The sequence below is a fragment of the Aethalodelphis obliquidens genome, unplaced genomic scaffold (genome assembly GCF_003676395.1).
Source record: "Aethalodelphis obliquidens isolate GAN/ISIS:26980383/991018 unplaced genomic scaffold, ASM367639v1 scaffold45, whole genome shotgun sequence".
NCBI classification, from domain to species: Eukaryota; Metazoa; Chordata; class Mammalia; order Artiodactyla; family Delphinidae; genus Aethalodelphis; species Aethalodelphis obliquidens.
Window position 1 is genome coordinate 8,067,977 of NW_020837989.1, and position 23,354 is coordinate 8,091,330.

General features: G+C 54.9%; 1 protein-coding gene across 9 annotated transcripts in view; it reads right to left on the reverse strand.

Moving 5' to 3' along the window:
* Positions 1-23,354, reverse strand: part of NDST1 (N-deacetylase and N-sulfotransferase 1) — a 72,946-nt gene that overhangs the window by 34,357 nt on the left and 15,235 nt on the right. For 5 of the 9 annotated variants that reach the window (XM_027081566.1, XM_027081561.1, XM_027081560.1 and 2 more), the window contains 2 exons: positions 8,008-8,910; positions 1,109-1,603 (listed from right to left, as the gene is read on the reverse strand). In XM_027081566.1, the coding sequence (XP_026937367.1) occupies positions 1,109-1,603; positions 8,008-8,520 (1,008 nt within the window). In that variant the 5' untranslated portion in view covers positions 8,521-8,910. Of the gene's footprint in view, positions 1-1,108; positions 1,604-8,007; positions 8,911-13,328; positions 14,993-15,034; positions 15,254-23,354 lie in introns of those variants that run through there. The other 4 variants (XM_027081564.1, XM_027081563.1, XM_027081567.1 and 1 more) reach the window with 4 other exon arrangements.

The following is a 23,354-nucleotide window of genomic DNA, read 5'->3' on the forward strand; positions in this document are numbered from 1 at the left end:
GGTCCTTCCCATCCACCCCATCTTGTCATTTCACCGCTGAAGCTCAGACGGTGGAAGGGACTTGCCCAAGTCACCCAGTCAGTTAGGGGCAGATTGGGACTGGAACCCAGGTCTCGACTCCCCAGACAGTGCCTGCTCCTCAGCAGCATCTACTCTGCTCTCCCCTGGAGGTGTACGGAGGAGCAGAGAGTTCACTCTAGACCAAGGCAGGAGGACGATGGACCCCGCCCCCTGCCCCAGCCCAGGGCCTTCCTTCCAGGACCCACAGCCAATTCCAGCACAGCACCCACACGGAGGAAAGCATTCCTCTTAATTATTAAGTCTCCTTTTCCGTCCTCCTCCTGTCGTCAAAAAGAAGTCTTGGTTTGGTGCTAATACGTTTCTAACTCTCACTAATCTCGTATAAGAGAGGACAGGTCATCGGTAGGCAGCAGTACTTCGCTAGAATTTAATCCTCTGTTTCGCTTTCATTGGATCTATTGTTATGGTTGCCCTCTATTTATGGCAACTGATACTGATTTCCCCATTTACACTAGTGATGTTGTTCCTTTTGCATCCAACTCTGAGTAAAGTAGTGAGTAGATGAAAATGGTCTTAATTTGCAGGCTTCTCTTTTATAGTGATACATGTGTAAAATTTCATGGTATGCAAAATGCTTTTACATACAGTTAGTTTAGTTTGGTAAACATTTTTTGAATTAAACACATGCCTTTCACTATCTATACAGACCGCAGTTAAAAGTATGCCTTGTGTATGATTCACACTCTAATTCTTGTTTTATGAGTTTTGGAGGAGCTTTGGTACTGACACAAACATTTTTGAGAGTTAAAAATCATGTCTGGATTAAGAGGTAGGTACTCTCTGCACAGCTACCATCTCTCCGTAGTTACATTCTTGAGCTCCATATAACCAGATGCAAAATTCCTGTATATTCAATACTTCAAATAATTTTAAATGGCACTTGCTCCTAATAAGACAATAAAACCAAGTGGCCAAGGGAGGGGGACGGACAGCACAGAGGAGGTGCAGACAGCAAAGTCACGATGGGGACAGTAAGGTCTGAAGGTGGCGAAGCCCACCCTACACGGTCTGGCGCCCCCAGCCATACCTTCACGTCCTCCACCTTCATGCGCGTGCCCTCCTTGCCCACAAAGATGTCGTCAATGTCCACCAGGATGTAGCGGTCCAGAGGCAGCGAGAGGCGCTTGCCTGTGAGGAAGGCCACGGCATCGACGAAGACGAGCTTGTGCAGCCAGAAGTTGAGGTTGTTGCCGAACAGCACGCGCTGGATTCCGTCGTGGAGGCCCAGGTCCTGGACCACAGTGGCATGCAGTGCGGCGTGAAGGCCGGCATCCGCGCCCAGGTGCGGGATGGACTCGGACGACCGCGTCTTGGCCAGGAGCACAGGTTCGTAGGTGGAGTGGTTCGACTGGAATACAGTCCAGTCCTCGCCGGGCAGCACGCCCTTCTCCACCTCGCTGGGCCGCGTCACGTACAGCAGCGGGGACTTGGGGTTGATGCTGCAGTCTTTCAGGCCCAGGTTGGAGTGCAGGAACAGGGGGAAACCTTTGAGCTGCGCGCTCAGCAGGCTGTTCTCATTGGCCTGCAGCCGGGTGGGGTGGGGCAGGGCGGGGGAGGGGGGAAGAGAGCCGTCAGAACCACAGCCCCAAGGGACCACGGAGTATCAGTTGTGGACTCATAACAGTCATGTCAACAGTACTCACTAACATTCACAGAGGGCTCGTCACATTCCTGATCCTGTGCTGACCTAGCGGTGCAAACCCCGCTCTGCCTGTCATCGTAATATACCAGCTAACACACATGCCGTGCTCACCAAAGCCAGGAACCAAGCTCGTGCACTTTACATGAAGGGGTGCCGTAATCCTCACAGTGACCCCACGATGGAAGCATCACTGCCATTCCCATTATACAGACAAGGAGACTGGGCCCAGAAAGGCTAAGTAACTTGTCCAAAATCACACACAGGAAAGTCTAGCAGTGGAGAGCATGGATTCTGCCACCAGACTGCGTGGCCTTGGGCAAGTCAGGTAACCTCCCCGCGCCTCAGTTTCCTCTGCTGTAAAACATGGCCAAGAATGGTAACTCCCTCAAGGGGTGATGGAGGAGGCTGAGCGTTGACTCTCGCAAAGTGCTTAGAACAGGGCCAGCGGCATCGCCCATTGCTCGTTCAGTCCTCACATCAGCCTCAGGAGGAGGGTTCCTCTGTCATCCCCGCTTCACAGACGAGGATACCCAGGCTCTGAGGGCGGTGCTGCCCTGAGTTGCACCGTGGTCAGGACGAGCCACACCTCACAGACAGATGGCTGACCCCTGAGCCCACACACCTGACCACCAGGCTCCCCTGCCTGGGGTTTCCAAGCTGGCTTTTGTCACAATCTTTTCTTCAGGAGAAATCCTGGGCGGATGCCAACAGAGAAGAGATCAAAGACGAGGTATCTTCTGGGAGTGCAGGAGCAGACACTCTGCCCACTGTGCTCCCAACCCCCATGTGCCCCCAGCACTCCCAAGGCTATGTCCCAGAGGAGCCCAGCTCCCTGTGCCTCCCTCTCCTCCCAGGACCCGCTGCTGTCAGCTCCCTGGGAACCTGCAGGCAGTACCCACAGCACCCCCTTTTCCTCTTCCCTAGACTCACAGCCCCTGCTCCTTATCCCTCACCCTCCCAGCCACCTGCCTCTGGATACAGTACAATTTGTCCTTGTCCCTGTGCCAACTCCTTTTGGTCTTCTTGGCCTGACAAACTGCTCATCCTTCAAAACCCCATGCATCAGGACCTCCCTGGTGGCGCAGTGGTTAAGAATCCACCTGCCAATGCAGGGGACACAGGTCTGAGCCCTGGTCTGGGAAGATCCCACATGCCACGGAGCAACTAAGCCTGTGCGCCACAACTACCGAGCCTGCGCTCTAGAGCCCGCATGCCACAACTACTGAAGCTCGAGCACCTAGAGCCTGTGCTCTGCACAAAGAGAAGCCACGGCAATGAGAAGCCCGCACATCGCAATGCAGATTAGCCCCCGCCCAAGCCCACATGCAGCAACGAAGACCCAACGCAGCAAGAAAGGAAGGAAGGAAGGAAGGAAGGAAGGAAGGAAGGAAGGAGGGAAGGAAGGAAGGAGGGAAGGAGGGAGGGAGGGAGGGAAGGAGGGAGGGAAGGAAGGAAGGGAGGGAGGGAGGGAGGGAGGGAGGGAGGGAGGGAGGGAGGAAGGAAGGAAGGAAGGAAGGAAGGAAGGAAGGAAGGAAGGAAGGGGCCTCCCTGGGGCATTAAAGCCTCAGCTGTAGCACTTCTCACCTTGGCTGCTGCATTATCTGTTCAGAGTCTCCCCCACCAGTCTGCACCCTCTCAAGGGCAAGTACTATGTCACTTCCACCTTGGATCCCTGGTGCCAGCACAGGCTTGACACCCAGTGGGAGCAAACGCATATCGGATGTGTAACTGGATTTTTAAAAAGAAAGAAGAACAGACAGATCCCAAATACCTGGCACATGACAGCTTTTCATTACGGGTTTCATTTGTTTATCCCACAATTGTTCACTATGCCAGGCACTGTGTTAAGTAACAGGGATACAGTGAGAAAAACAGACATGGCTCCTGCCCTCGTGAACTGTAAAGGTGAGCAGAGAAGAGAGAGAGTAGTCAATGTAGCAGAAATATACGTAAACTTCAGTGTGACACATGCTACACAGAGGAGGTTCATAGTCCTAGAAGAGTAGGTAACTGGGCATAGTCAGCTGGCTCAAGAGAGGCTTCCTGGAGAAAGGGACTGAGTAAGCATCAACTAGGGGAGAGGTGGGAGCCAAGTTCAAAGAACAGCAAGTGCAAAGGCCCTGAGGTTGGCGAGAGCTCAGCACAGTCAAGGAATATCAAGAGGCCAGCAGAGTGATCAAGAGGGAGGAGAGGAGATGAGGCAGAAAGGTCAGCTGGGACCAGACCTGCAGGACCCTCGAGGCTTGAAGTGGCAGTGGGAAGCCATCAAAGACTCCATCAAAGGGTTGTGAACAGAGGGATGACAGGTTCCAATTTGCATGTTAAAAAGGTCCATCTGGCCACTGTGTGAAGAACGAGTGGGGTGGGATGAATCAAGAGTGGACAAAGGGCAGCAAATGAGGTTGGAGAGGCAGGCACAGTGGTCCACAGGGCCACCCTGGAGAGCTCACCACGTGAGCACTGAACAAGGACACTCAGCTGAGGGCTTAGCCCTGGGCCTCAAGTAGAGCGACATCTGCCCAGGGTGCCTTTTAGTAATAACCTTCATGCAGAAGTGCTTTTTTCTAATTCCCACGAAGGCTCTGCAGGGCCCTTGCCTCGTAAACTGAGATAAAGGGCCTGCATTTGACTCTCCACACACCAGGAGTACCTGCCAACTCCCACCCTGTCCTGAGCCAGCCTCTGTCTGGTGTTGACAGCCCCAAACTGAGAGGCCCCTCCCTCAGCCCCCGGCTCCCCAAGACCACTAAGCCAGCACTGGGGACAAAGGCAGGGGGGGGCAGTGACATTTCAGGCCCTGTCCATCACCTGCTGTGGCCTGGGAGGCCACACTGGATCACAGGCACTGAGGGATCCCATTTCAAAGCCCCGACTCTGAGCTGACTGCCAGGCGCTGGCAGCTCAGCCAGCTGCCCAGCTGGGAGGCATGAAGGAAGGGAGGAAGCCAAGTTGCCGACTGTCCACCCCAGTCCGCAGCGAAAGCAACCATCTGGGGAAGGGAATGGAGAGTAAGCCTAAGCATCGCAGAGACTGACCCCCACTGCGGGCCTCGCCCCACGGGAGGGGAATCCCTCCTATTGTTCGGCGCTGGGGACCCACGCAGGAGACACCAAATCTTCCAGTGGGGTCATCAGGCAGAGGAAGGAAGAGCCCTGATCAGGGAATGGGAGACCTAGTACAGACTTAGGTAGTAACTGGTTGCGTGACCTTGGGAACCTCGGGGTCCCCAAGGTGCTACCTCTCAGGGCCTCACGTCCCACATCCGTCGGTCAGTTTGCTCCGACGCGCTCACCCGTGGTTGGCTTAGAAGGGCTGAGCGTGGTGGTCGAGTCCTGGCTCTGACTGATGAGCTGTGTCGGTCTAGAGGGCCATGTAACTTTCTGAGCCTTGAGTCCTCACCTGAAGATAAAGCGCCCACTTCACAGGGTAGCTGTGAGAATTACATACGATAAGATCTGCAAAGCCATGAGCTCAGGGTCTGGCATGTAGCACGTGTGCAGTCAAGCATCAGTGGCCCTTGTCAGGCCTCCACCGGGATGTGCTCAATCCCGGGGCACCTGGAGCTGCAAGGCTGAGCCGGGAAATGGGGCTACTGATGAAGACCCGCTCCCACCCTCAGGGTCCTCAGGGGCACATGCCGGCCAAGCCACAAGACAGATAAAGAACTACCACCAGCTGTGTGTGCTGAGGTGAGATGACAAGGCATGCCAGCTGCCATTTATTGGGTGGCTCTGGGTACCAGGCACTGGGCTAATGCTTCCCATCCACTATCCCGTCTTCAACATGGCACAGTGAGGTGGTGCTGTGATTGGCCCCCACTTCACAGATGGGTTGAATATGCTGCCCAAGGTCACTCTGCCTAGAAGTGACAGAACGAGTTGAACCAGAGTCTGGACTTTTCAGCCCCTGCTCTCCCACTGACCTGGGAATCCAGTGCCAGCGGGCATTGGAAAGTGAGTGTCTCCAGATCCCTGGAGTCCCAAGCCCGATGCACAGCATTGAAGCAGGCCTTGCGGAAGAGCAGAAGGATGCAGCTTGACCACCAGATGGCTCCCGTTAGAGCAGAAAGTCACAGGCCCCTGATCAAAACCAAGGAGGGGTCTCGTCTTACACAGCAGGGTAGAAAGAGCACGGAGCCCTGGAATTGCCACTGACCCCACAGGGAGACTCTGAGCACCTCCCTGCCCCTCCTTGGGCCTCGTGTTCACCTTCTGTAGAGCAAGGAACTGGGGCCTGATAGGATCCAAGCTATGTTGTACCGACCGTGCCCAATGACCACAGCCCACTGCTTGGTCCCCACAGACTGTGGGAGCTCTGTGCACCAGCTGTGGCCTCTGATGCAGATTCTACTAAATAGAATAAATGGTATTTGAAGTTCCTGGACTCATCCCACAGTGCAGGAATAAGCCTCTGGAGCCAGACCACCTGGGTTCAAATCCTAGGTCTGTGCTTATTAGAGGTGTGAGTGTGGGCACATTGCTTCACCCCTCTTTGCCTCAGTTTCCTTCTCTCTTAAATCAGATGACATCCACCTGGCTTGGAGGATAGTTTATGAGGGTCAAACATGTTAATTCACATAAAGCACGTAGGACGTGCGTGGCACTGGGTGAGCACTCGGCAAGTGTCGGCCATTGTGATGTTTTTCAGGCCTCGGGCTCTGAATCAAGCCTAATGAAGTTCATGGCAGGAAAGGGAACAGAGTCCAGGAGCAAAGGGAAACAGACAATGAAGCTGTCTGACGCTATGCCACTACCCAGCCATAAACCGGGCCAGCGTTTCCCAGACAGTGAGCCATGAAATACAGGGTTTTGTCATTAAGCCAGCTGGGGAGCAAATCTCACCAGGTTGCTCTACTGCAGGACTTCTAAGGGCCTTCAATTTCTTGGCCCCCAAAACCTGTTTTAGTGGCAGAGCAACCCGATCCATTAGTGCATGAAAGAACACAGCCGTGAGAAACCCTCAGCGAGACCAGGCTCCTCCCAGCACGGAGCACGGGTCCAGGGCGAGGCTGTGCCGCCAACGCCTGGGGACGAATGAGCAGCCATCGGTGGGCACGGCCCACTTCTGACCCATCTCCTGCTCCTCTCCCCACTCACACCAAGCAAGAGCCGGCCTTGGGACCCGTGTGTTTACTGTCCCCTCTGCCCGGAAGGCCCTTTGCACAGAGCGCCACGGGTTCCTCTCACTCCCTTCTGGTCACTTTATCAAAGATGACATCACTGGTAATGCATTCTATCAAAACCAGCACCAACTGCCCATATCCATCACCCAGTGCCCTTCCCCGCTTTCTTTTTTTTTTTGTACTTATCACCACCTGTCACATGGTATGTTTATCTGTTCACTGTCTAGTCACCCACTACACTGAAATGCCCACAGCACCACAGCCGGGACTTTGCACACTTCGATAACCACTGTGTCCCCAGTGCCTAGCGAAGGACCTGGAACATGGTAAGCACTCAGTATTTGCTGAATGATGGAACAAACACCCCCGAGCACCCAACTACAGTCCCAACCACCCAGCTTGCGCGTCAGAGTTCTCTGACCAGAGCCTCTGGATCCCCCATCCAGCTGTTCACAACCTCCTCCCCAAGGACAGCTCCTCCACGACACTTTCAGCAAGGGCTGTGGTCCTAGCAGTTGCTCTGGGTACCCCGCGGAGCCCAGAGCAGCTCACCGGTCCACTGGGATTTCTTTCTTCCAACGCAAAATGGCTCTGGTTCAAGAGGTACATAAACTCCACACCCCTCCACAGCCAAAAGGAAAGGGTGGAGGACCCAGAGCCCCCAACTGTCTGAGTCTGGGTTCAGACCCTGGCTCTCCCACTTACTGGCTACATGGCCTCCTGTGACCTAACTTAATCCTCCTGAGCCTTGGTTTGCCCATCTGCAAAACAGGGACACACCTCATCCATTGGGAGGACAGACATGAAAGGTTTTGAGGGACCCAGCAGGGCATATGCTCTCCTCCCTTGCACCCATCCCTGGGGCCTCCCTTAGGCACGAGCCTGCTGTGTGCCGGGCCCCATGCATGGAAGGCAATGCCCCTGTCGTGTGCTCCCAATGAAAGCTAATACTTAAAAAGTACCTACTAGACGCCAGGCACCAGGCGCTCCAAGTGCCTTACCTACACTCACCCACTTACCTTTCATGACAACCTAGGAGGAGGCGTTACCATTACACCCATTTTTCAGGTGAGGAGAGTCAGACACCCAGTTAGCAAGTGTGGGGATAAGAATCAAACTCAGCTGGAGCTCTCCACAGCTCGGGGACCCGCTCCCCACATACCTTGAAGAAGCCAATGATGCCCACGCCGTAGGCCACGCAATACTTGTCCAGCAGCTCCCTGTTCCAGGCATCCAGGTTGACGTACTTGAGGATGTTCTCATAGATGATGAGGGCGAAGCGGCCGCGGCCCTTGTCGGTGAGTGTGGGCATGTCACCCTTGCCCGGTGCAATCTCTGTGCGGTACTTGAAGCGGCTAGACTCCAGGATGGCCACCACCTCCTGGCCCAGCTGGGAGTAGAGGCTCTCCACGAACACCAGCACCAACGGGTCCGTGCGGGAAGGGGCAGCCACCTGTATGGGCTTGAGTGGCAGCAGGCGGCTGGGGGCCACGGGCGGCGGGTCCCCACAGTCAGGCTCGGGGGCGTCCACCGAGGGCTCCAGGCCCCGCTTCCAGCCATATAGGTAGTAGGCCGAGACAAAAACGCTGAACAGGCAGAAGGCGAACAGCAGGAAAAGTACAGCCTGCGGGGACATGTGCCGACACAGCCTGCGGAGGCGCGCCAGGGCGGGCATCCTGGCCCCCGAGACCTCGGCCACCGGGGGCCCGGCCGCCCCGGCTGCCCCAAGGCCCCACGCAGGAGAAGACTCCCAAGTTGTCCACCGACCGACAAGTTCACAGAGACTCAGCGAGCAAGGCCCGAAGTGGGCAGTGGCAGTGGCAGTGGAGGATCCGGGCCCCAGCCCTTCCTCCCAGCCAGGGGTGCAGTCCGCGGCTGGTTGCGCTCCTTCCTTCCTCCGCGCCCCTTTATGTCACCATGGCAAACCCCCACGTGGTCCTGTGCACAGCAGAAGTGCCCCAGGGCGTTAGGGCCTCCTGGGGGGGCTGGGCAGTGGGCTGAAGGATGCTGGGCATGCCTGGGGGTGCCGCATGCCGCTCGCTCGGTGGGGCCCCCGGGGCTAAGGCTGTGGAGAGAGGAGGAGAGTCAGAAGGCGGAAAGTCAGAGTGTGGGCTCTGGGGGTCCGCTGACTGTGGACCCACAGGTCCTGACCTCGCGGTGGGCCCAGATTCAATGACCGCTACCCAACCTGAGTTCATGATTGGGGGCAAGCTTGTCAATCTCTCTGAGCCTCAGCCTCCCCGTTTGTTGACAACAGTACCTGCCTCACAAGAGGCTGGGAGGTTACATCCACTAACGTGTATAAATCACACTGGGCAGTACCTAGCATATGATGTCTACAATGATAGTTGCTATTTATCATAATGATCAGTCCAAGACTAAACCAGGAAAACTCCAGAAGCAGGAAGGACAAAGTGAGACAGTAAACATTTGCAAGGCCTAGGAGCTAGAGGTGGAATTCTAAATCACGACCCAACACCACGTTCTCACCATCTTCCCCTCACTTCCCCACGTGCTCTGAATGCACCCAGCAGCCCCATCTGACAGACGAAAAGACTAAGGCTCAGGCTAGGATTCAAACTCAGGGCTGTGAGGCATCAGCAGCTTGGCTGTGCTAGGAGCCCCTCTCAAACACCAGTGGTCTCATCTGGAAAGCACCACCCCTGCAGCATCGGGGTGGGGCCAAGGGACAAGTGAGTGAACCTGTCAGAGGAGCCCGGCATAAGCAACACTCAAGAAATCGCAGCTGTCGCTATCTGCCCCTTAATGCAACAGGCATCTCTCATCCTCAGGGTACGTGCCCACAGTGGCACAAGGACAGCAGGCGACTGAGCCCCCCAACTTGAGGATCCCAAGTTGCCCAACATCCTCACCCAAACAGCGCCCCCCCCCCCCATACCACGGTCCTCCAGTCTCCCTTTAACATGAGTGGAGGCAGCTGCTGAAAGCTGGCAGAAGAGCTCCCCGGAGATGGGAGATGGGGACAAGGACAGAAGGTGTGAGGGACTGGGCTGCTGCCAGGGAGGGAATGTGAGCCTCAGACCCAGAATCGGGGTTGCAGGGAAGATCGTCAAAATCCCTCCCAGCCCAAGACTATATGGTATGCTTAGCGTGGATACAGTATACTAGAGACCCTACAATTTTACTTCTAGGAATTTATCCTACAGGGAGTAATTGCAGAAGTGTGTCAAGATTTCCCCACAAGAATACGACTCCCAGTGCTGTTTATAACAGCAACGGATGTTTATAATAGCAAATGCCCAACCATAGGGGATTGTCTTTAGCAATTATAATGCAAGCATGTGATGGAATCCCAGGCAGCCATTTACAATATGTTGAAGGAGGACATTTACTGACATAGAAATATAATTACCAGGACTTCCCTGGTGGCGCAGTGGTTAAGAAGCTGCCTGCCAATGCAGGGGACATGGGTTCGAGCCCTGGTCCAGGAAGATCCCACATGCCGCGCAAAGCAACTAAGCCCGTGAGCCACAGCTACCAAGCCCATGCGCCACAACTACTGAAGCCTGCGCGCCTAGAGCCCACTCTCCGCAACGAGAAGTCACTGCAATGAGAAGCCCGCGCACCGCAAAGAAGAGTAGCCCCCGCTCACCGCAACCAGAGGAAGCCTGCATGGAGCAACGAAGACCCAATGCAGCCAAAAATTTAAAAAAAAAAAAAATATATATATATATATATATAATTACCATATATATTGTTAAAGTGGAAAACATTTATAAGACCGTATGCATGGTCATATTTTTGGGAAAAATTTTATGCATAAGCCAGAAACTGGTACGAATCCAAAAAACAAAACAAAAATGGTAACAATTATCTCTGGTTTTTATTTGCCTTTGTTTCCTAAATTTTCTACAATAATCATTTATTATTTTTGTGAATATAAGAAAACAAATGTTTTTAAAAGATGTGCTCAGAAGCAAGAGGCAGGGGTGTGAAATGAGGACATGTCTTGGACATCGGGTCTGCTCCCAGTTCTGCCATAACGTGCTGTGTGACCCCAGGCACACCCTGCCCCTTTCTGGGCTTCTTGCCTGTTAGAGAGGGGCCTGGGCCAGATGGCGTCTGGGGGCTCTTCCACCTCTGATATTCTACAGTTCAGTCTCTATGTGCCAGCGTCACAGGGAAGCTGGGGCAGCCAAGAAAACAAGCACCTACAATGCAGGGAGTGTGGCAGGGGAAGGGAGGGTATTTGAGAGAACTGAGGGGCACTTAATCCCCCTGCAGGAGGAAGGGGGAGGACAACGGAAGGCTTCTTGGAGGAAGTGGTAGCTGAACTGGCCAGAAGACCAAGTAAGGGTTGACCAGGGGTAGGAACAGTGAGGGACACATACACAGCTTGGAGCTAAGGCAGTAGGCAGAGCTTTCCAGGGAGTCCCTGCAATTCCACCTGAGAGCAGGGCCAGAAGGGGCAGGCTTCCTGGGTGGAGCCACAAGAGCTGAGGTGACTGGCCCTGCAATTATTCCCAAAGGGCACCCATGTCCCACTTCCCATTGATAAGGGCAGCCCTCTGCCCTGCAGCCACAGCGAGCCCCACCCCTTGGCCCGGGGCCAGGGCAGGAGCACAGTGGGTGGGGAGGCAGAGCTGCCTCGAAGGTGCCCTGCCTGCTGCCTGGGGGCACCTGCCTACTCGGGCCACCTAGCCCCACATCCCCTGCAGGCCTGGGCACTGCGGGTCTCCAGCCTTTGGTCTATTGCATTAACAGCCTTTCCACATGTGTGCTAATGACAACACAACCAGCAGTCTCAGGCATCTCGGGGGCACAGACCCCTGTGTGAATCTGACAACACTTCTCCATAAAAAATATGCACATATGCTAGAAAATGTTTTAACAATTTCAGAGTCCAAAGCCCGTGTCCCCTACCCCATCCATGGACCTAAAGCCCTAGTTAGTAGAGCCTAAGGATCACGTGGGCAGACTAGAGCCAGGCAGCTTCGTTCAAACCCAAGCCCTACCACCCAGTAATTTTGTAATCTTGGGCAAGTCATTTAACTTCTCAGTGCCCCCAGCTTCCTAATCTGTAAAATGGGAAAACTTGACATACTTCCCAAAGTTGTGAAAATTAAATGAGTGGATACCTAGGAGGTGCTGTGCCTGGCACACAGTGCTGAGCAAGGGTCAGCCGCTGTTTCCATGCACTCCTGTTGCCTATTTAACATACTTGCGATGTGGGTAACACCTGAGCGCACAAAGCACCATCAAGTTCCGTGCTCTCTCTCTCTCTCAAGTCTCTAACAGCCCTTGGAATCCCAAATCCCCATTTTGAGAAGCCGTGTCTTGCCCGGGAGCTGGATGGATGAGCAGAGGCCAGAGAGAGGCCAGCAGGCTAGGGAGAAGGCCATGCAAAGCCCAGGCCCGAGAGAGGGTAAAGGGAGAAAGAGAGTGGGCCAACTAGCCCCCATCCCCAGAGAAGGCCGAATACCCTGGCAAAGTGCTGACCACCAGTGAGCTGGCAACGGGGGCCTCCAGCACTGGCCCCACTGCGACCCCTCAAAGGCCTGGCACCAGCCATTCAAGGCCCTCCGTGCCCGCCTGAATTCCTGTAGCTCAAGGGATGGCAAACTGGGGGTTTCTAACCCTTCTGCAGCCACCCAGGCCTCAAGGACAGCTGGGGGGCTGAGGCCTCAACACCTCCCTCCCGCCCTGGGCCTGCCTGGGCCTTGCCGACATCAGCAGCCGTTTTCCTCAACTCCAGCCTCGCCCAACCAGTCACCAATCTTGGTCATGCATCTAAGCCTTTGCTAATGAAGTTCCCATTGCTTGGAACGCCTCCCCCTTCCCCTTGGGACACTTACTCATCCTTCAAGACCCTAGTTCCAATGTCATCACCTCTCTGAAGTCATCTCCACCCATCGCCCCATTTCCCGCCCCCATGTCCCATTCCTTAGGCTCCCACCCCATCCCTAAGCTATAGCATGGAAGCTGAAAACCAGGACCCTCAAGCTAAAACAGGATGCAGCATTCTTGTTCCTTGACAGCATTTTTCTTGGAGATTAGCTATCAACATCTTAAAATCAGGAGATTTCATATAAAAGTCAGAACTTCCGACTTCTTTAAAAAGAGTACATTTTAGGGACTTCCCTGGCAGTCCAGTGGTTAAGACTCCGAGCTTCCACTGCAGAGGCACGGGTTCGATCCCCGTTCAGGGAACAAAGCTCCCGCATGCGTCACAGCATAGCCAAAAAAATAAAAATAAATACATAAAATTAAAAAAAGAAATATAAAAAGAGCACATTTTGGTGACACACGCCCACTGGCCACCATCAGCTGACACTATAAAGCGCCCACCTCAGATGGGTTAACACAGTCCCATAACCAACCTCCCTCTCTCATGTGGCTTCCTGCCCAGCCCCTGAGCACATCTGAGTGTGTGGTCCATGCAGAGCAGACTTGGGGCATTTCTACACACGGCTTTGTGCCCTGGAACCTGCAGATCACGGGGCAGAACCAGGATATACTGACCCGTGCATGGGCAGGCCCTGCCTGGTACCTGGCACACAGAGGGCTTCCCCACATGCCTGGGTGCCCCAAAGGGCAGGGACAAGTCTGATTCATTGTGGAAGCTCCCATCACTTTTTCCAGCAATGGTCCTTACTGAATACTCAGGATATAAATGATGAGCAGCTGTTATTATTCCCAGTTTACAGATAAGGAGACTGAGGCCCAAGGTGAGGTGACTTTCAGTCCTCCATGAAGCCCAGGTGTTTCTATAATAAAAATAATAGCAATAATAACATTATAATTATCATCATTGTTATTTTTAACTGCATTTACCCTGAGCCAGGCACTGTGCTGAGGACTTTTACATACTTTCTCTCAATTAATCCTTACAACTAGTACTGTCATTATTCACACTTACAGTTGCAGAAAATAAGGCTCAGAGATGCTAAGTCACTTGCCCAAAACCATATAGCTAGTCAGTGACAGAGCTGAAATTTGAACCCAGACCCCAAGAAATGGTGATGGATCCAGAGCCCATAGGGGAATCTTGGCAGGGACAGGGGAGAGCATGAGGGGGCCTCAGCTACCAAGGCCTCCAGCCCTCGGCCAGGCTTCCACTGTGCTCTCCCAGCCCTAGGCCTAGCTTTCCCTGCCAAGGTGCTGGGGATAATGAATGAGATGCTCTGGTTGTCATGGAGATGCCATGGCAACACTGCACTTTCGGGAAATACCACGGTAACTGTGGCCACTGCTCTGGAGTTGAAAGTCATTCACAACCCCACCTGTCACTCCAAAATGCTCTGGTGCCCCCACAATCCTCTCTAGGACCCAAAGGAAAAGGAGGCAGAGGTACAAGGGACTTCTCGGAGACCAAGCTGTCTAGAGAGCAGGACTGGGGAGGAGGTCCAGCTCTGCCATGGATAGACAGGTGGGCTCCAGGAATGAGACCAAGAGCTCCCTGTGCCTTTTATGGTAAAATGCACTTAACAACCCAACTCCCACGTACTTGCTGCCTGCCATGTGCAGCAGGCCTCTTGTGACGGGCCGAATGCATCATGCTGTTTCACCCCAACCATCTGAGGGGCAGTGATGCAATGGCTGCTAGCATCTCTGTTAAAGGCTCAGACTGGAGCCAGCTTACGTGGTCTTGAACCTTGCCTCCATTATTTACCAGCCTGTGACCTTTGCACAAATCTCTCAACCTCTCTGAGTCTCCATTTCCCCAAGTATAAAATAGGGTTTATACTAATCTATCTTGCAGGGCTGTTGCCAAGAGTAAGAGAGATGATATGTGTAAAGCTGCTCAATGCCTGGCACATAGTGATACAGGCTAACAAAATGATTATCCATTTAATGGAGTTGGAAACTGAGGCTCAGGAAGGAACTGACCCAAGGCCACATATCAAATTGATAGTGGATCCAGAAAGAGGAAGAGATGTCAGGCTTGGGAGCACACTGGAAGTTGGGAACAAGCAGAGGATCCATTCCCTGCTCCCTCATTCTGTACCTGAGCACCGCCAGGTACCAAGCCTGGCACTGGGCACTGAAGATGCAGGCCTTTGGGCTCCAAGGTTTTATCTGGTGTGATGCTGTTGCCGGGTGAATGGAGCAGGTCCCCAGAGCCCCGCATGCTCACCCAGCCCATGCTCACCCTGCCTGGGTCACTCCTGACCATGCCCCCTACTCCCTCCCCTCTCACAGGCACACGAATGGACAGGCAAACTCACATGGTGCCGAGATGTTCCAATGGTGTCATCACGGGCATCTGGGTCACAGGCACGAGTATGGGGCGGGGAGCTGAGAGGAGTTCAGGGAGAGCCCCACAAGCAGGCTCAAAATTATTTGAATGGGCACCTGGCCTCGGGGAGGAGGAGTGGCTGCCAGCCGGGCACTGGTAGCCCCACATGCAATCCCAGGGCCACTCCCCAGAGCTGACTGGGCCCCTCCCATCCTGTCACACCCCCAGCACAGTCACGCCACCACCCATTACCCAGCCATACCCCACAGCCATGCTGCTCCACCAGCTACCCCGCCCTAGCCTGCCCCACCCACCTCGTACAGCAAAGAAAATCCTCCACATTTGCTTCCCAGCTGTGCAGGAGTTTCTCCAGCGCAATTACACCCTTGGGAGGCGGAGACCAGAAGCAAATCCCTTCCTCTGCTGTAATCTGCTGCACACACCATCCCCCATAGCCCCGCAGTACCGCCTGGCTGGGGGCTAAGGTGCCGCCCATCAGTCACCCCGGAGTCCACGGTTGCCACCAAGGGACTGGCAGGAGTCTGGCTCAAGGGTCTCAGGGTGACAGAGTGTACAGTCCATCTTGCAGTGAACACATGGGGACACTGAGGTCCAGAGAGAGAAAAGGACCCCCCCGCCCCCGGTGGCGTTGCCAGGCCTGCCCCACCCCCACCTGCCTTGGCCCATTTTCTTACCCACTAAAACCCTGCACGTCCTCCTCCGAGGCCAGCCTCAGCCGCGAGCTGGACTCTGCCAGCTGTGGATGTCAGAAGTCCTAGATGAGCTCTCCGGCTCCACACCCCACCATGCAGTGGATTTATGCTGCCAGATGTCGGCTGCAATTATAACTAGAACACTGGTCCCCAACTTCACCTAAAGCCTTCCAAGGCAGAAGCGGTCTCCCACCCACAGCAGGTACTTAAGAGCAAAGTGCCCTTGCCGACGACCTTTCCCTTTTTGAATGGGCTATGAGGAATCGCCAAGCTAAATGCATTAAAACATGAACTTCCATTTATTAGACATGATATGCCTGCACTACATGCCACTATTAATCCTTACAAGAGCACCATGACCTACGTTCCCTTCGTTTTACAGATGAGGAAACCGAGGCCCAGAGGGGGCCCATGACTTGCCCAGCCACAGAGCTAACAAGCGGGTAACTGGGAGTCTCAGCACAGAGGGGCCAGCTCATCATCCTTCAGCAACACACGCCCTCCGTGTTCACCTAGGACAGCTGACATAAGCCAGCGCCCATACACCCCATGCTCCACTCCCTTTGAATACCACTTTCCGTTTTCATTTTCATGCATTTTACGTGTGTTTTAACATCAAAAGCAGCCTCTAACGATCCTTCTTGGAAGCAGACCCACAAATCACGCATCAGTTGACAGGCAAACAAAGCATAAAGCGCCGGTTCACTCCCCAGTTCTCAACCTGGCGTTTGTTCTGGGTTCCCCGGAGGGGGATGCCCAACAAAAACCTCAAGAACTTATACCCGCCACTTGTTGAGAATTTATGTTTCTTCCAACAAGCCCTGAGTTGAGAGTTTATCTTTGCACCAGCTCTGAAGAAAAGAGTTTACTGAGCAAACAAACAAGACAGCTGGGGGCAAGGGGGTTTGCAGAGTGGGGAACAAGACAGGTCAGGACCAGCTGCCCTCTGGTGCCACTGACGCTCTAGGGCAGACCAAGGTGGGCAGGACCCTCACAAGGCAAGCTCTTCGTTAGCCCACGGAACTCCCCAAAATAGGACTCTCTCCACCCAACCCCCAAATCCATCTACGCAGAGTCAAATCCATTCCTAGCTATTTTTCTTAGGCTCAGATCACAGGCACTTGAAAAAAACAGAAAGATATTTCTTTGCAAATATCATAACCTCCCTCGCTGACAGCAGCCAGCACTGACTGAGCTCCTGGTAACCTGCCAGCCCCACACCAGCTTTCCCTGATTTATCACACCCAATCCTCACGCTGAGAGCTGGTGTCGCCGACATACGCGCTCTCACAGGCAGGAAACCTAGGCTCGGAGAGGGGACGAAGCAACTGACTCAAGGTCACACAGCTGGGCAGGGGGAGAACCAGGACAACCCCAAGCCGGCCCACCTCGGAGCCCCTGCTTGTAACCTCCGGGCAGCTGCCCAGCATTCCACACCATCCTTGAACCAGGTCGGCGGCCCAGAACGTACCCAGAGACAGGCTTCCTGCAGGTAACCAGCCCCAGCTGCCTCAGCGCAGGCTGATCGGCTCCTCTGGCAATGGGAAAGCCTTCCTTCACGGGCAGACAGGGGCACCACAGATCCCCAGAGGCAGGACCTCAGCCAGAGGGTCTTCACCTTCCCCCGCCCCGGGGGCCTGTGTCATCCCCAGATAGGCAGAGACCCCACATGAGAAAGGGAGGCTGCCTCTATGCCCCAGGCAGAGGCCTCATGCTGAGGAACGGGAGAGAGAGGTGGTGAGGCTCAGATGCAGGAGATCTCAGCTAAAGGGGCCACAACTCAAAGGACAACGGTGACTGGACAGCCTCACAGGTCTGCTGAACGCCAGGTACAAGCACTTCCCAATCACGACCTCAGTTATTTGTCATCTTCTCTCAAAGAAGTACAAACAAGTTTACCATTATTCATTCCCCCGTCTGCCACCCCTGCAGAGGAGCCGGGAAATGCTGGTCAGCCCTGGCCCCTGCCCTCCCACTTGCCCACTCCAGGTTGCCACATGATCCCTGACAGATTCTGAGAAACAGGTGTATGGGGGGTGGGGGAGCCCTCCATCTCTAGGATGTGGAAGCAAACTCCGCGTGGGCCTGGAGTCCACATCAGCATTCCAGTGCTTCCATTGGCTCCCTCTGGGCAAACCCTTCCCTTCTCTGAGCCTGTTTCCTTACCTGGACAGCAAGGGGTAGAGATTAGATCAGAAGTTTGTGACCTCCTGGGGTTACAGAACCCTTTGAGAGGACTTCCCTAACCAGCGCAGTGGTTAAGAATCCGCCTGCCAATGCAGGGGATGTGGGTTCAAGCCCTGGTCCGGGAAGATCTCACATGCCGCGGAGCAAGTAAGCCCGTGCGCCACAACTACTGAGCCTGCGCTCTAGAGCCCACGAGCCACAACTACTGAAGTCCACGTGCCAAGAGTCCGTGCTCCGCAACGAGAGAAGCCACCGCGATGAGAAACCCGCACACCACAACGAAGAGTAGCCCCCACTTGCCACAACTAAAGCCCATGCGCAGCAAAGAAGACCCAACGCAAAAAAACAAAGAAATAAAAAATAAATTAAATTAAAAACAAGAACCCTTTGAGAGTATCATGAAGGCTGTTAGTGGACTCTCCCCAGACAGATGCCATACTCCATACAAATTCAGGGAGGTTGTGACCGCCCCCCTCTCCAAAAGCCAAGTGGAAAAAGCCAAATGGAAACTCTGTAGCAGCCCGTCTGACTTAAGCCATAGCCTCACCGTCAAGATAGGACTGAAGCCATGAATGTAACATCTGAGCCCCGGGGACCTCGTCATTCCAGCTCCCCCCATGGCCTTGCAGTAAATCTTTAACTCGCAGACCTGCTGGCTTCAGGTGGATTTGTGAACTTGCTGAGCTGTCAGGAGAAGCTCAAAGAGAAGCTAAGCCCTTCCTTCCCACCCCTCAGCCATAGTCTCCTTTTCCATCAGGAATCTGCCAGGTCAGCCCTGGCCCATCTCCCTGGTGCAGTACTGGGGGCTGGGACACTTGAGGAACCCACTTCTGGTCCTGAATGCAGACAGGACCCGGTGCCAGGCATAGGGGCTAGCTTGCCCTAACCCCTGCACCCCCTGGCCCCCTCCTGCACTGGTATGAACACGTACACACTGTGGGTACACACACATCAGACAGACCTGGGAGGACTGGACGGGAGGGAGGGGACACGGGGCTGTGGTCAGAGGGTACAGGGAGGCCGGGGAGAAAATGACAGGACCCACCCGAGCTCCAGGCAGTAGCCGCTCAGCTCCACTCCGCTTCGTGTCACTGCATCCTCTTAATGGCTCCACGCTCCTCACGTAACACAGTCACAACTAATCCCAGAGCCAGGACAAATAGCATGACTGTCCACCCAATTCCCTCTCTGGGAGGGAGCGGGTGGCCCTAGGGCACCCTGAGCCACCAACCACGTTCCCAGAAGCCTCCAGGCCTCCTCACCACCATGTCCCTTGCCAGAGGCCACCGACCCCTACCTCCTGAACCTCAGGAAGAGGATGTCTTGTCTGACTCTGCCCCATGCCCAGGGGACCCCTCAGCAGGCAGGGATCCCGCTCTCTCACCCCTGCTCTGCCAGAGGTGCCTTCCATGGAAGAGGAGAAAGCACGTCCCTGACCCTGATGTCAATGGGCCCTAGGCTTCCTCTCAAGAAAGGTAGCAGCCAGAAGCAGCTGAGCCCTCACTGTCAGCAAGGGTAACCGGGCTCTGGCTGCAGCCCTGCCTGACTGCCTATGCGATCCAAGCAGGGCCCTTCCCCCACCCCAGGCCTCAGTTTCCCTGCCTGTCCTGAGAAGAGGAAGAAGGACTGATATCTCCTATCAGGCCAGCAGGTGGTCAAAGCGCCTGTGATGTTGGCTTTTGGTCCCTGACCCAACCCTGCTCAGTGGCCAGGCCCTTCCATTGCCCTCCCTGCCCCGTCCCCTAACCCCCGCAAAGAAAGAAGGGTAACTGCCAGAGTGCGGAGGTGCTAGGGCTGAAGAGGGCCTTACAAAGCCCAGAGAGGAGAAGCAACTCGGCCATGATCACACAGTTGTGGTGTGTGGGCTTCTCATTGCGGTGGCTTCTCTTGTTGCGGAGCACGGGCTCTAGGCGCATGGGCTTCAGTAGTTGTGGCTCACGGGCTCAGCAGTTGTGGCTCACGGCCTCTAGAGCACAGGCTCAGTAGTTGTGGAACACAGGCTTAGTTGCTCTGCCGCATGTGGGATCTTCCTGGACCAGGGCTCGAACCCATGTCCCTTGCATTGGCAGGTGGATTCTTAACCACTGCATCACCAGGGAAGCCCTGGTATTTGCCTTTTTAGAGGACACCAAGGAGAGCACCAGGAAACTTGCTAAGCAGCAGAATTTCAGGTCCCAAGAGCAGCAGTGGGGAAAATAATGGCATGTCTGTACATGTAGGGCCTGGGGATGGAAACTGCTGACTGTCCAAGGCCCCTGACATCAAACCACAAGGGTGGCCTAGGCTCCTGCCAGCGCAGGGTGATCCCAGGAACCCCTGCAGGGATTAGCAGCTGTGGCCACCTCTTCACAGGTCACCTGAGGCCCAGCCTGCAGGCCCGGAGGTGGTGATGGGGAGATTGGCCCAGATGGACACCCCAAGACCAGGCTTCCCAGAAGCCTTGGGGAAACTGAAAAGGCTCCAGGCCCTGTGGCCAGAGTGGAGGGAAGCCAGGTGCACTGGGGGCAACAAAGACGAAGGGAAAGTCTGGAGGCACTTGGAGCCTCAGAAGCCCCCTAATCTCCTGGAGGCCTGGTGGGCACAACCCAGGCCTGCTAAGGCCAGGGAAGCTTCATCAGGGCCCGCATGAAAGCAGCCTCGTCCCTCCAGACTCACTGGGGCTTGTCCCGTGACAGAAGCCCGCCGCTAACATGCCTCCCCTCCAGGGTGAGGGGCTCAAATGCTTACATGGAGGCGTAGCTGGCAGGGGAAGGGGCAGCAGGTGGGGAGAGGGGGCGGGAGGACCTCGCTTTCTCTGCATCACAGACCGCTAGAGAGCAGAGACAGAGTAAAAAGCACCGGGCAGGTGACCTATTTATCGAAGGTCCTTTTTAAAGGGGCCAGGGGACCTTGGTGAGCCTCTACAAGGTAGCTGACAGGTGTCCCCAGACCCCCAAGGTTCGGGGACCAGTTCCCGGGGTCGGGGGACTGGCACTCTAGTCCTAGACTGGGCTAGGGTGAGGCATCCAGGCAGCAGGCACAAACATGAAGGAGGCGCCCACTCCCAGGCGCTGGCATGCACCTGCATGACACTGGTCAGAGTCGCACCGCGGCCCCTGAGTGCCCCTCACAGTCTGCCTCTAAGGGCCTCCCTCGCCTCGCCCTAGGCCCAGCCTTGCACTAACCTGCCAGTGACCCCACCAAGTACCCGCTCCTGTCAGGCCTTGCTGTGTTCACCAGTAAAGTGGAATGGTGCCAGATGACTCCAGGGGCCCTTCTAACTCGAAGCTGGGCAATTCTGGAGTGTAAGTGACCTCCACTGCTCATCCCCAGAAATGGGCACAATGACCCCCACTCCCGCCACCTGTAAGCCCATCAGGCACCATGCTCCACCACGATACAACCTCTCCCTATAACCGTGTGCTATGCCCTTTGCTAAACGCTTGGCCTCTGCTTCATCAAGGCCTCATTTTACAAATGTGGAAACAGGCTCAGGGAAGTTAAGCAGCTGGCTCGAGCTTCCAGTTGGGAAGTGCGGAGCTGAGATTTGAACCAGTGCCTGGCTGTAATCCTACATTCCATGGGATCTGCCACAGATAACCCAAAACTCACTATGGCTCAGAAGATGCCATCGGGTCTTTGCACCTCCTACATCTTCGAGTGTGCGAAGCTGAGGCTAATGCTAAAGGCGGGCTGCTGGAGGCGGGAGCAGGCAGGCAGGAACGGGAAGCCTGTGTGGGTGCTGAGCATTTGCAGACTGACCAGCCTCCACCCCAGCCAGTTGTCCACTGCTGTGGCTACAACGTCCTCGTCACCATCGGCACACCACAGCCACCACTGTGCCATTTTTAAATCACTGCACAGATGCAAAGCTTTTTCACAGATGCTGCTCTGGCATCACATGACAAGCTTCTAAGATCATGGCAGGGATTTCTTCCCTCCTTCTCAAATGAGGAAAGTGGGGTTCCTGGAGGAAGAGTGACTTCCCAAAAGTACACGGTGAGGCAACGTTTGGCAATGAACCTGGAGCCCACATCTTCTTCCTCCAGGTCCAGAGCTTTGTCTACTCTACCATGCCCTCCCTTGACTTTTCAGTTCAACCAGCACTGATGGGTCTTTGTAACAATGACCTTTTTTTTTTTTTTTTTGGCTGCGTGATCTCAGTTCCCTGACCAGGGATTGAACCCAGGCCATGGCAGTGAAAGTGTCAAATCCTAACCACTAGACCACCAGGGAACTCCCAACAATGACCATTTTTGAGAGCTCATTCTGGGCAGGTATTATACCCAGCACTTCACGTATTATCTCATTTAGTCATGAAGACAACCTCATAAACTACATACTGCTACTGTTTTCATTTCGTAGACAGAGCCACTGAGGCTCAGAAATGTGGAGTATCTTGCCCCAGTTCGCTGTGTTAGGAAGGGGCAGAGCTGGGATTCAAACTGAGGTCAGTCTGGCTCTGGGGCCTGCGCTCAGAGCCTCCGTGCTTTGTCTGGGACCAGAGGGGAAAGGAGGGCAGACACACTCGAACAGCATGTGTGCCTGGCAGGTTATGGCAAGATTAGGATAATAGGAAGACAAACAAAGCTCTTAGAGAGCCCAGAAGATGGAGGTTGTTTCAAACGTCCGGGCAGGAGGCCAGGAGTCTGAGCAAGGGACACGGGAACAGAGGGAGGTGACAGATAGGAGGGAGGCGGCCTTGTGAGACCTTGGTCAAGTGCCTTGCTCTCTCTGGATCTCAATTTACCCAGCTGTTAAGAAAAGTTCCTGGAATATCTCCAGAGCCCTCTCCATCCCGAAAAGCCCTTGGACCCTGGGAAAACAAGCAATGCCTGGTGACAGCCTGGCTGCCAGCCCTGGGGGAATCTGAAATGTCCTTGGCCGTCCGGACACGATTCAACTGCTGGGTAACAGGCTTGCAAAAGCACAGGGCTTGGCCAGCATGCCTGGGCACCACTGAAGTGTGGGTCCTAAGGGGGCCACATTCCGCCCATTGTCAACCTCTCCATGGTCCCAGGGGAGCAAGCACCACCCAGCCGGGACCCAGACCAGCAACCGAGGTCACATCCAAGTGCCCAGTGGAATGTCACTCCAGGCCTGCCCTGCCCCCGCTGATCCTGTCCAGACAACTAGAGTACATTCAACATCACCCACCCTCAGAGCCCCACACTCACATTCCCTAAGGTCAGCCATTGGGACGTAGAGACAAAGGGTTCTGTAGGAGATCTTCGGGAAAATGACCACCCCCATCCCCAAGGGACCTGTTCAAGACAGAGGTTGCCAGGGCTTCCCTGGTGGCGCAGTGGTTGAGAGTCCGCCTGCCGATGCAGCGGACACGGGTTCTTGCCCCGGTCTGGGAAGATCCCACATGCCACGGAGCGGCTGGGCCCGTGAGCCATGGCCGCGGAGCCTGCGCGTCCGGAGCCT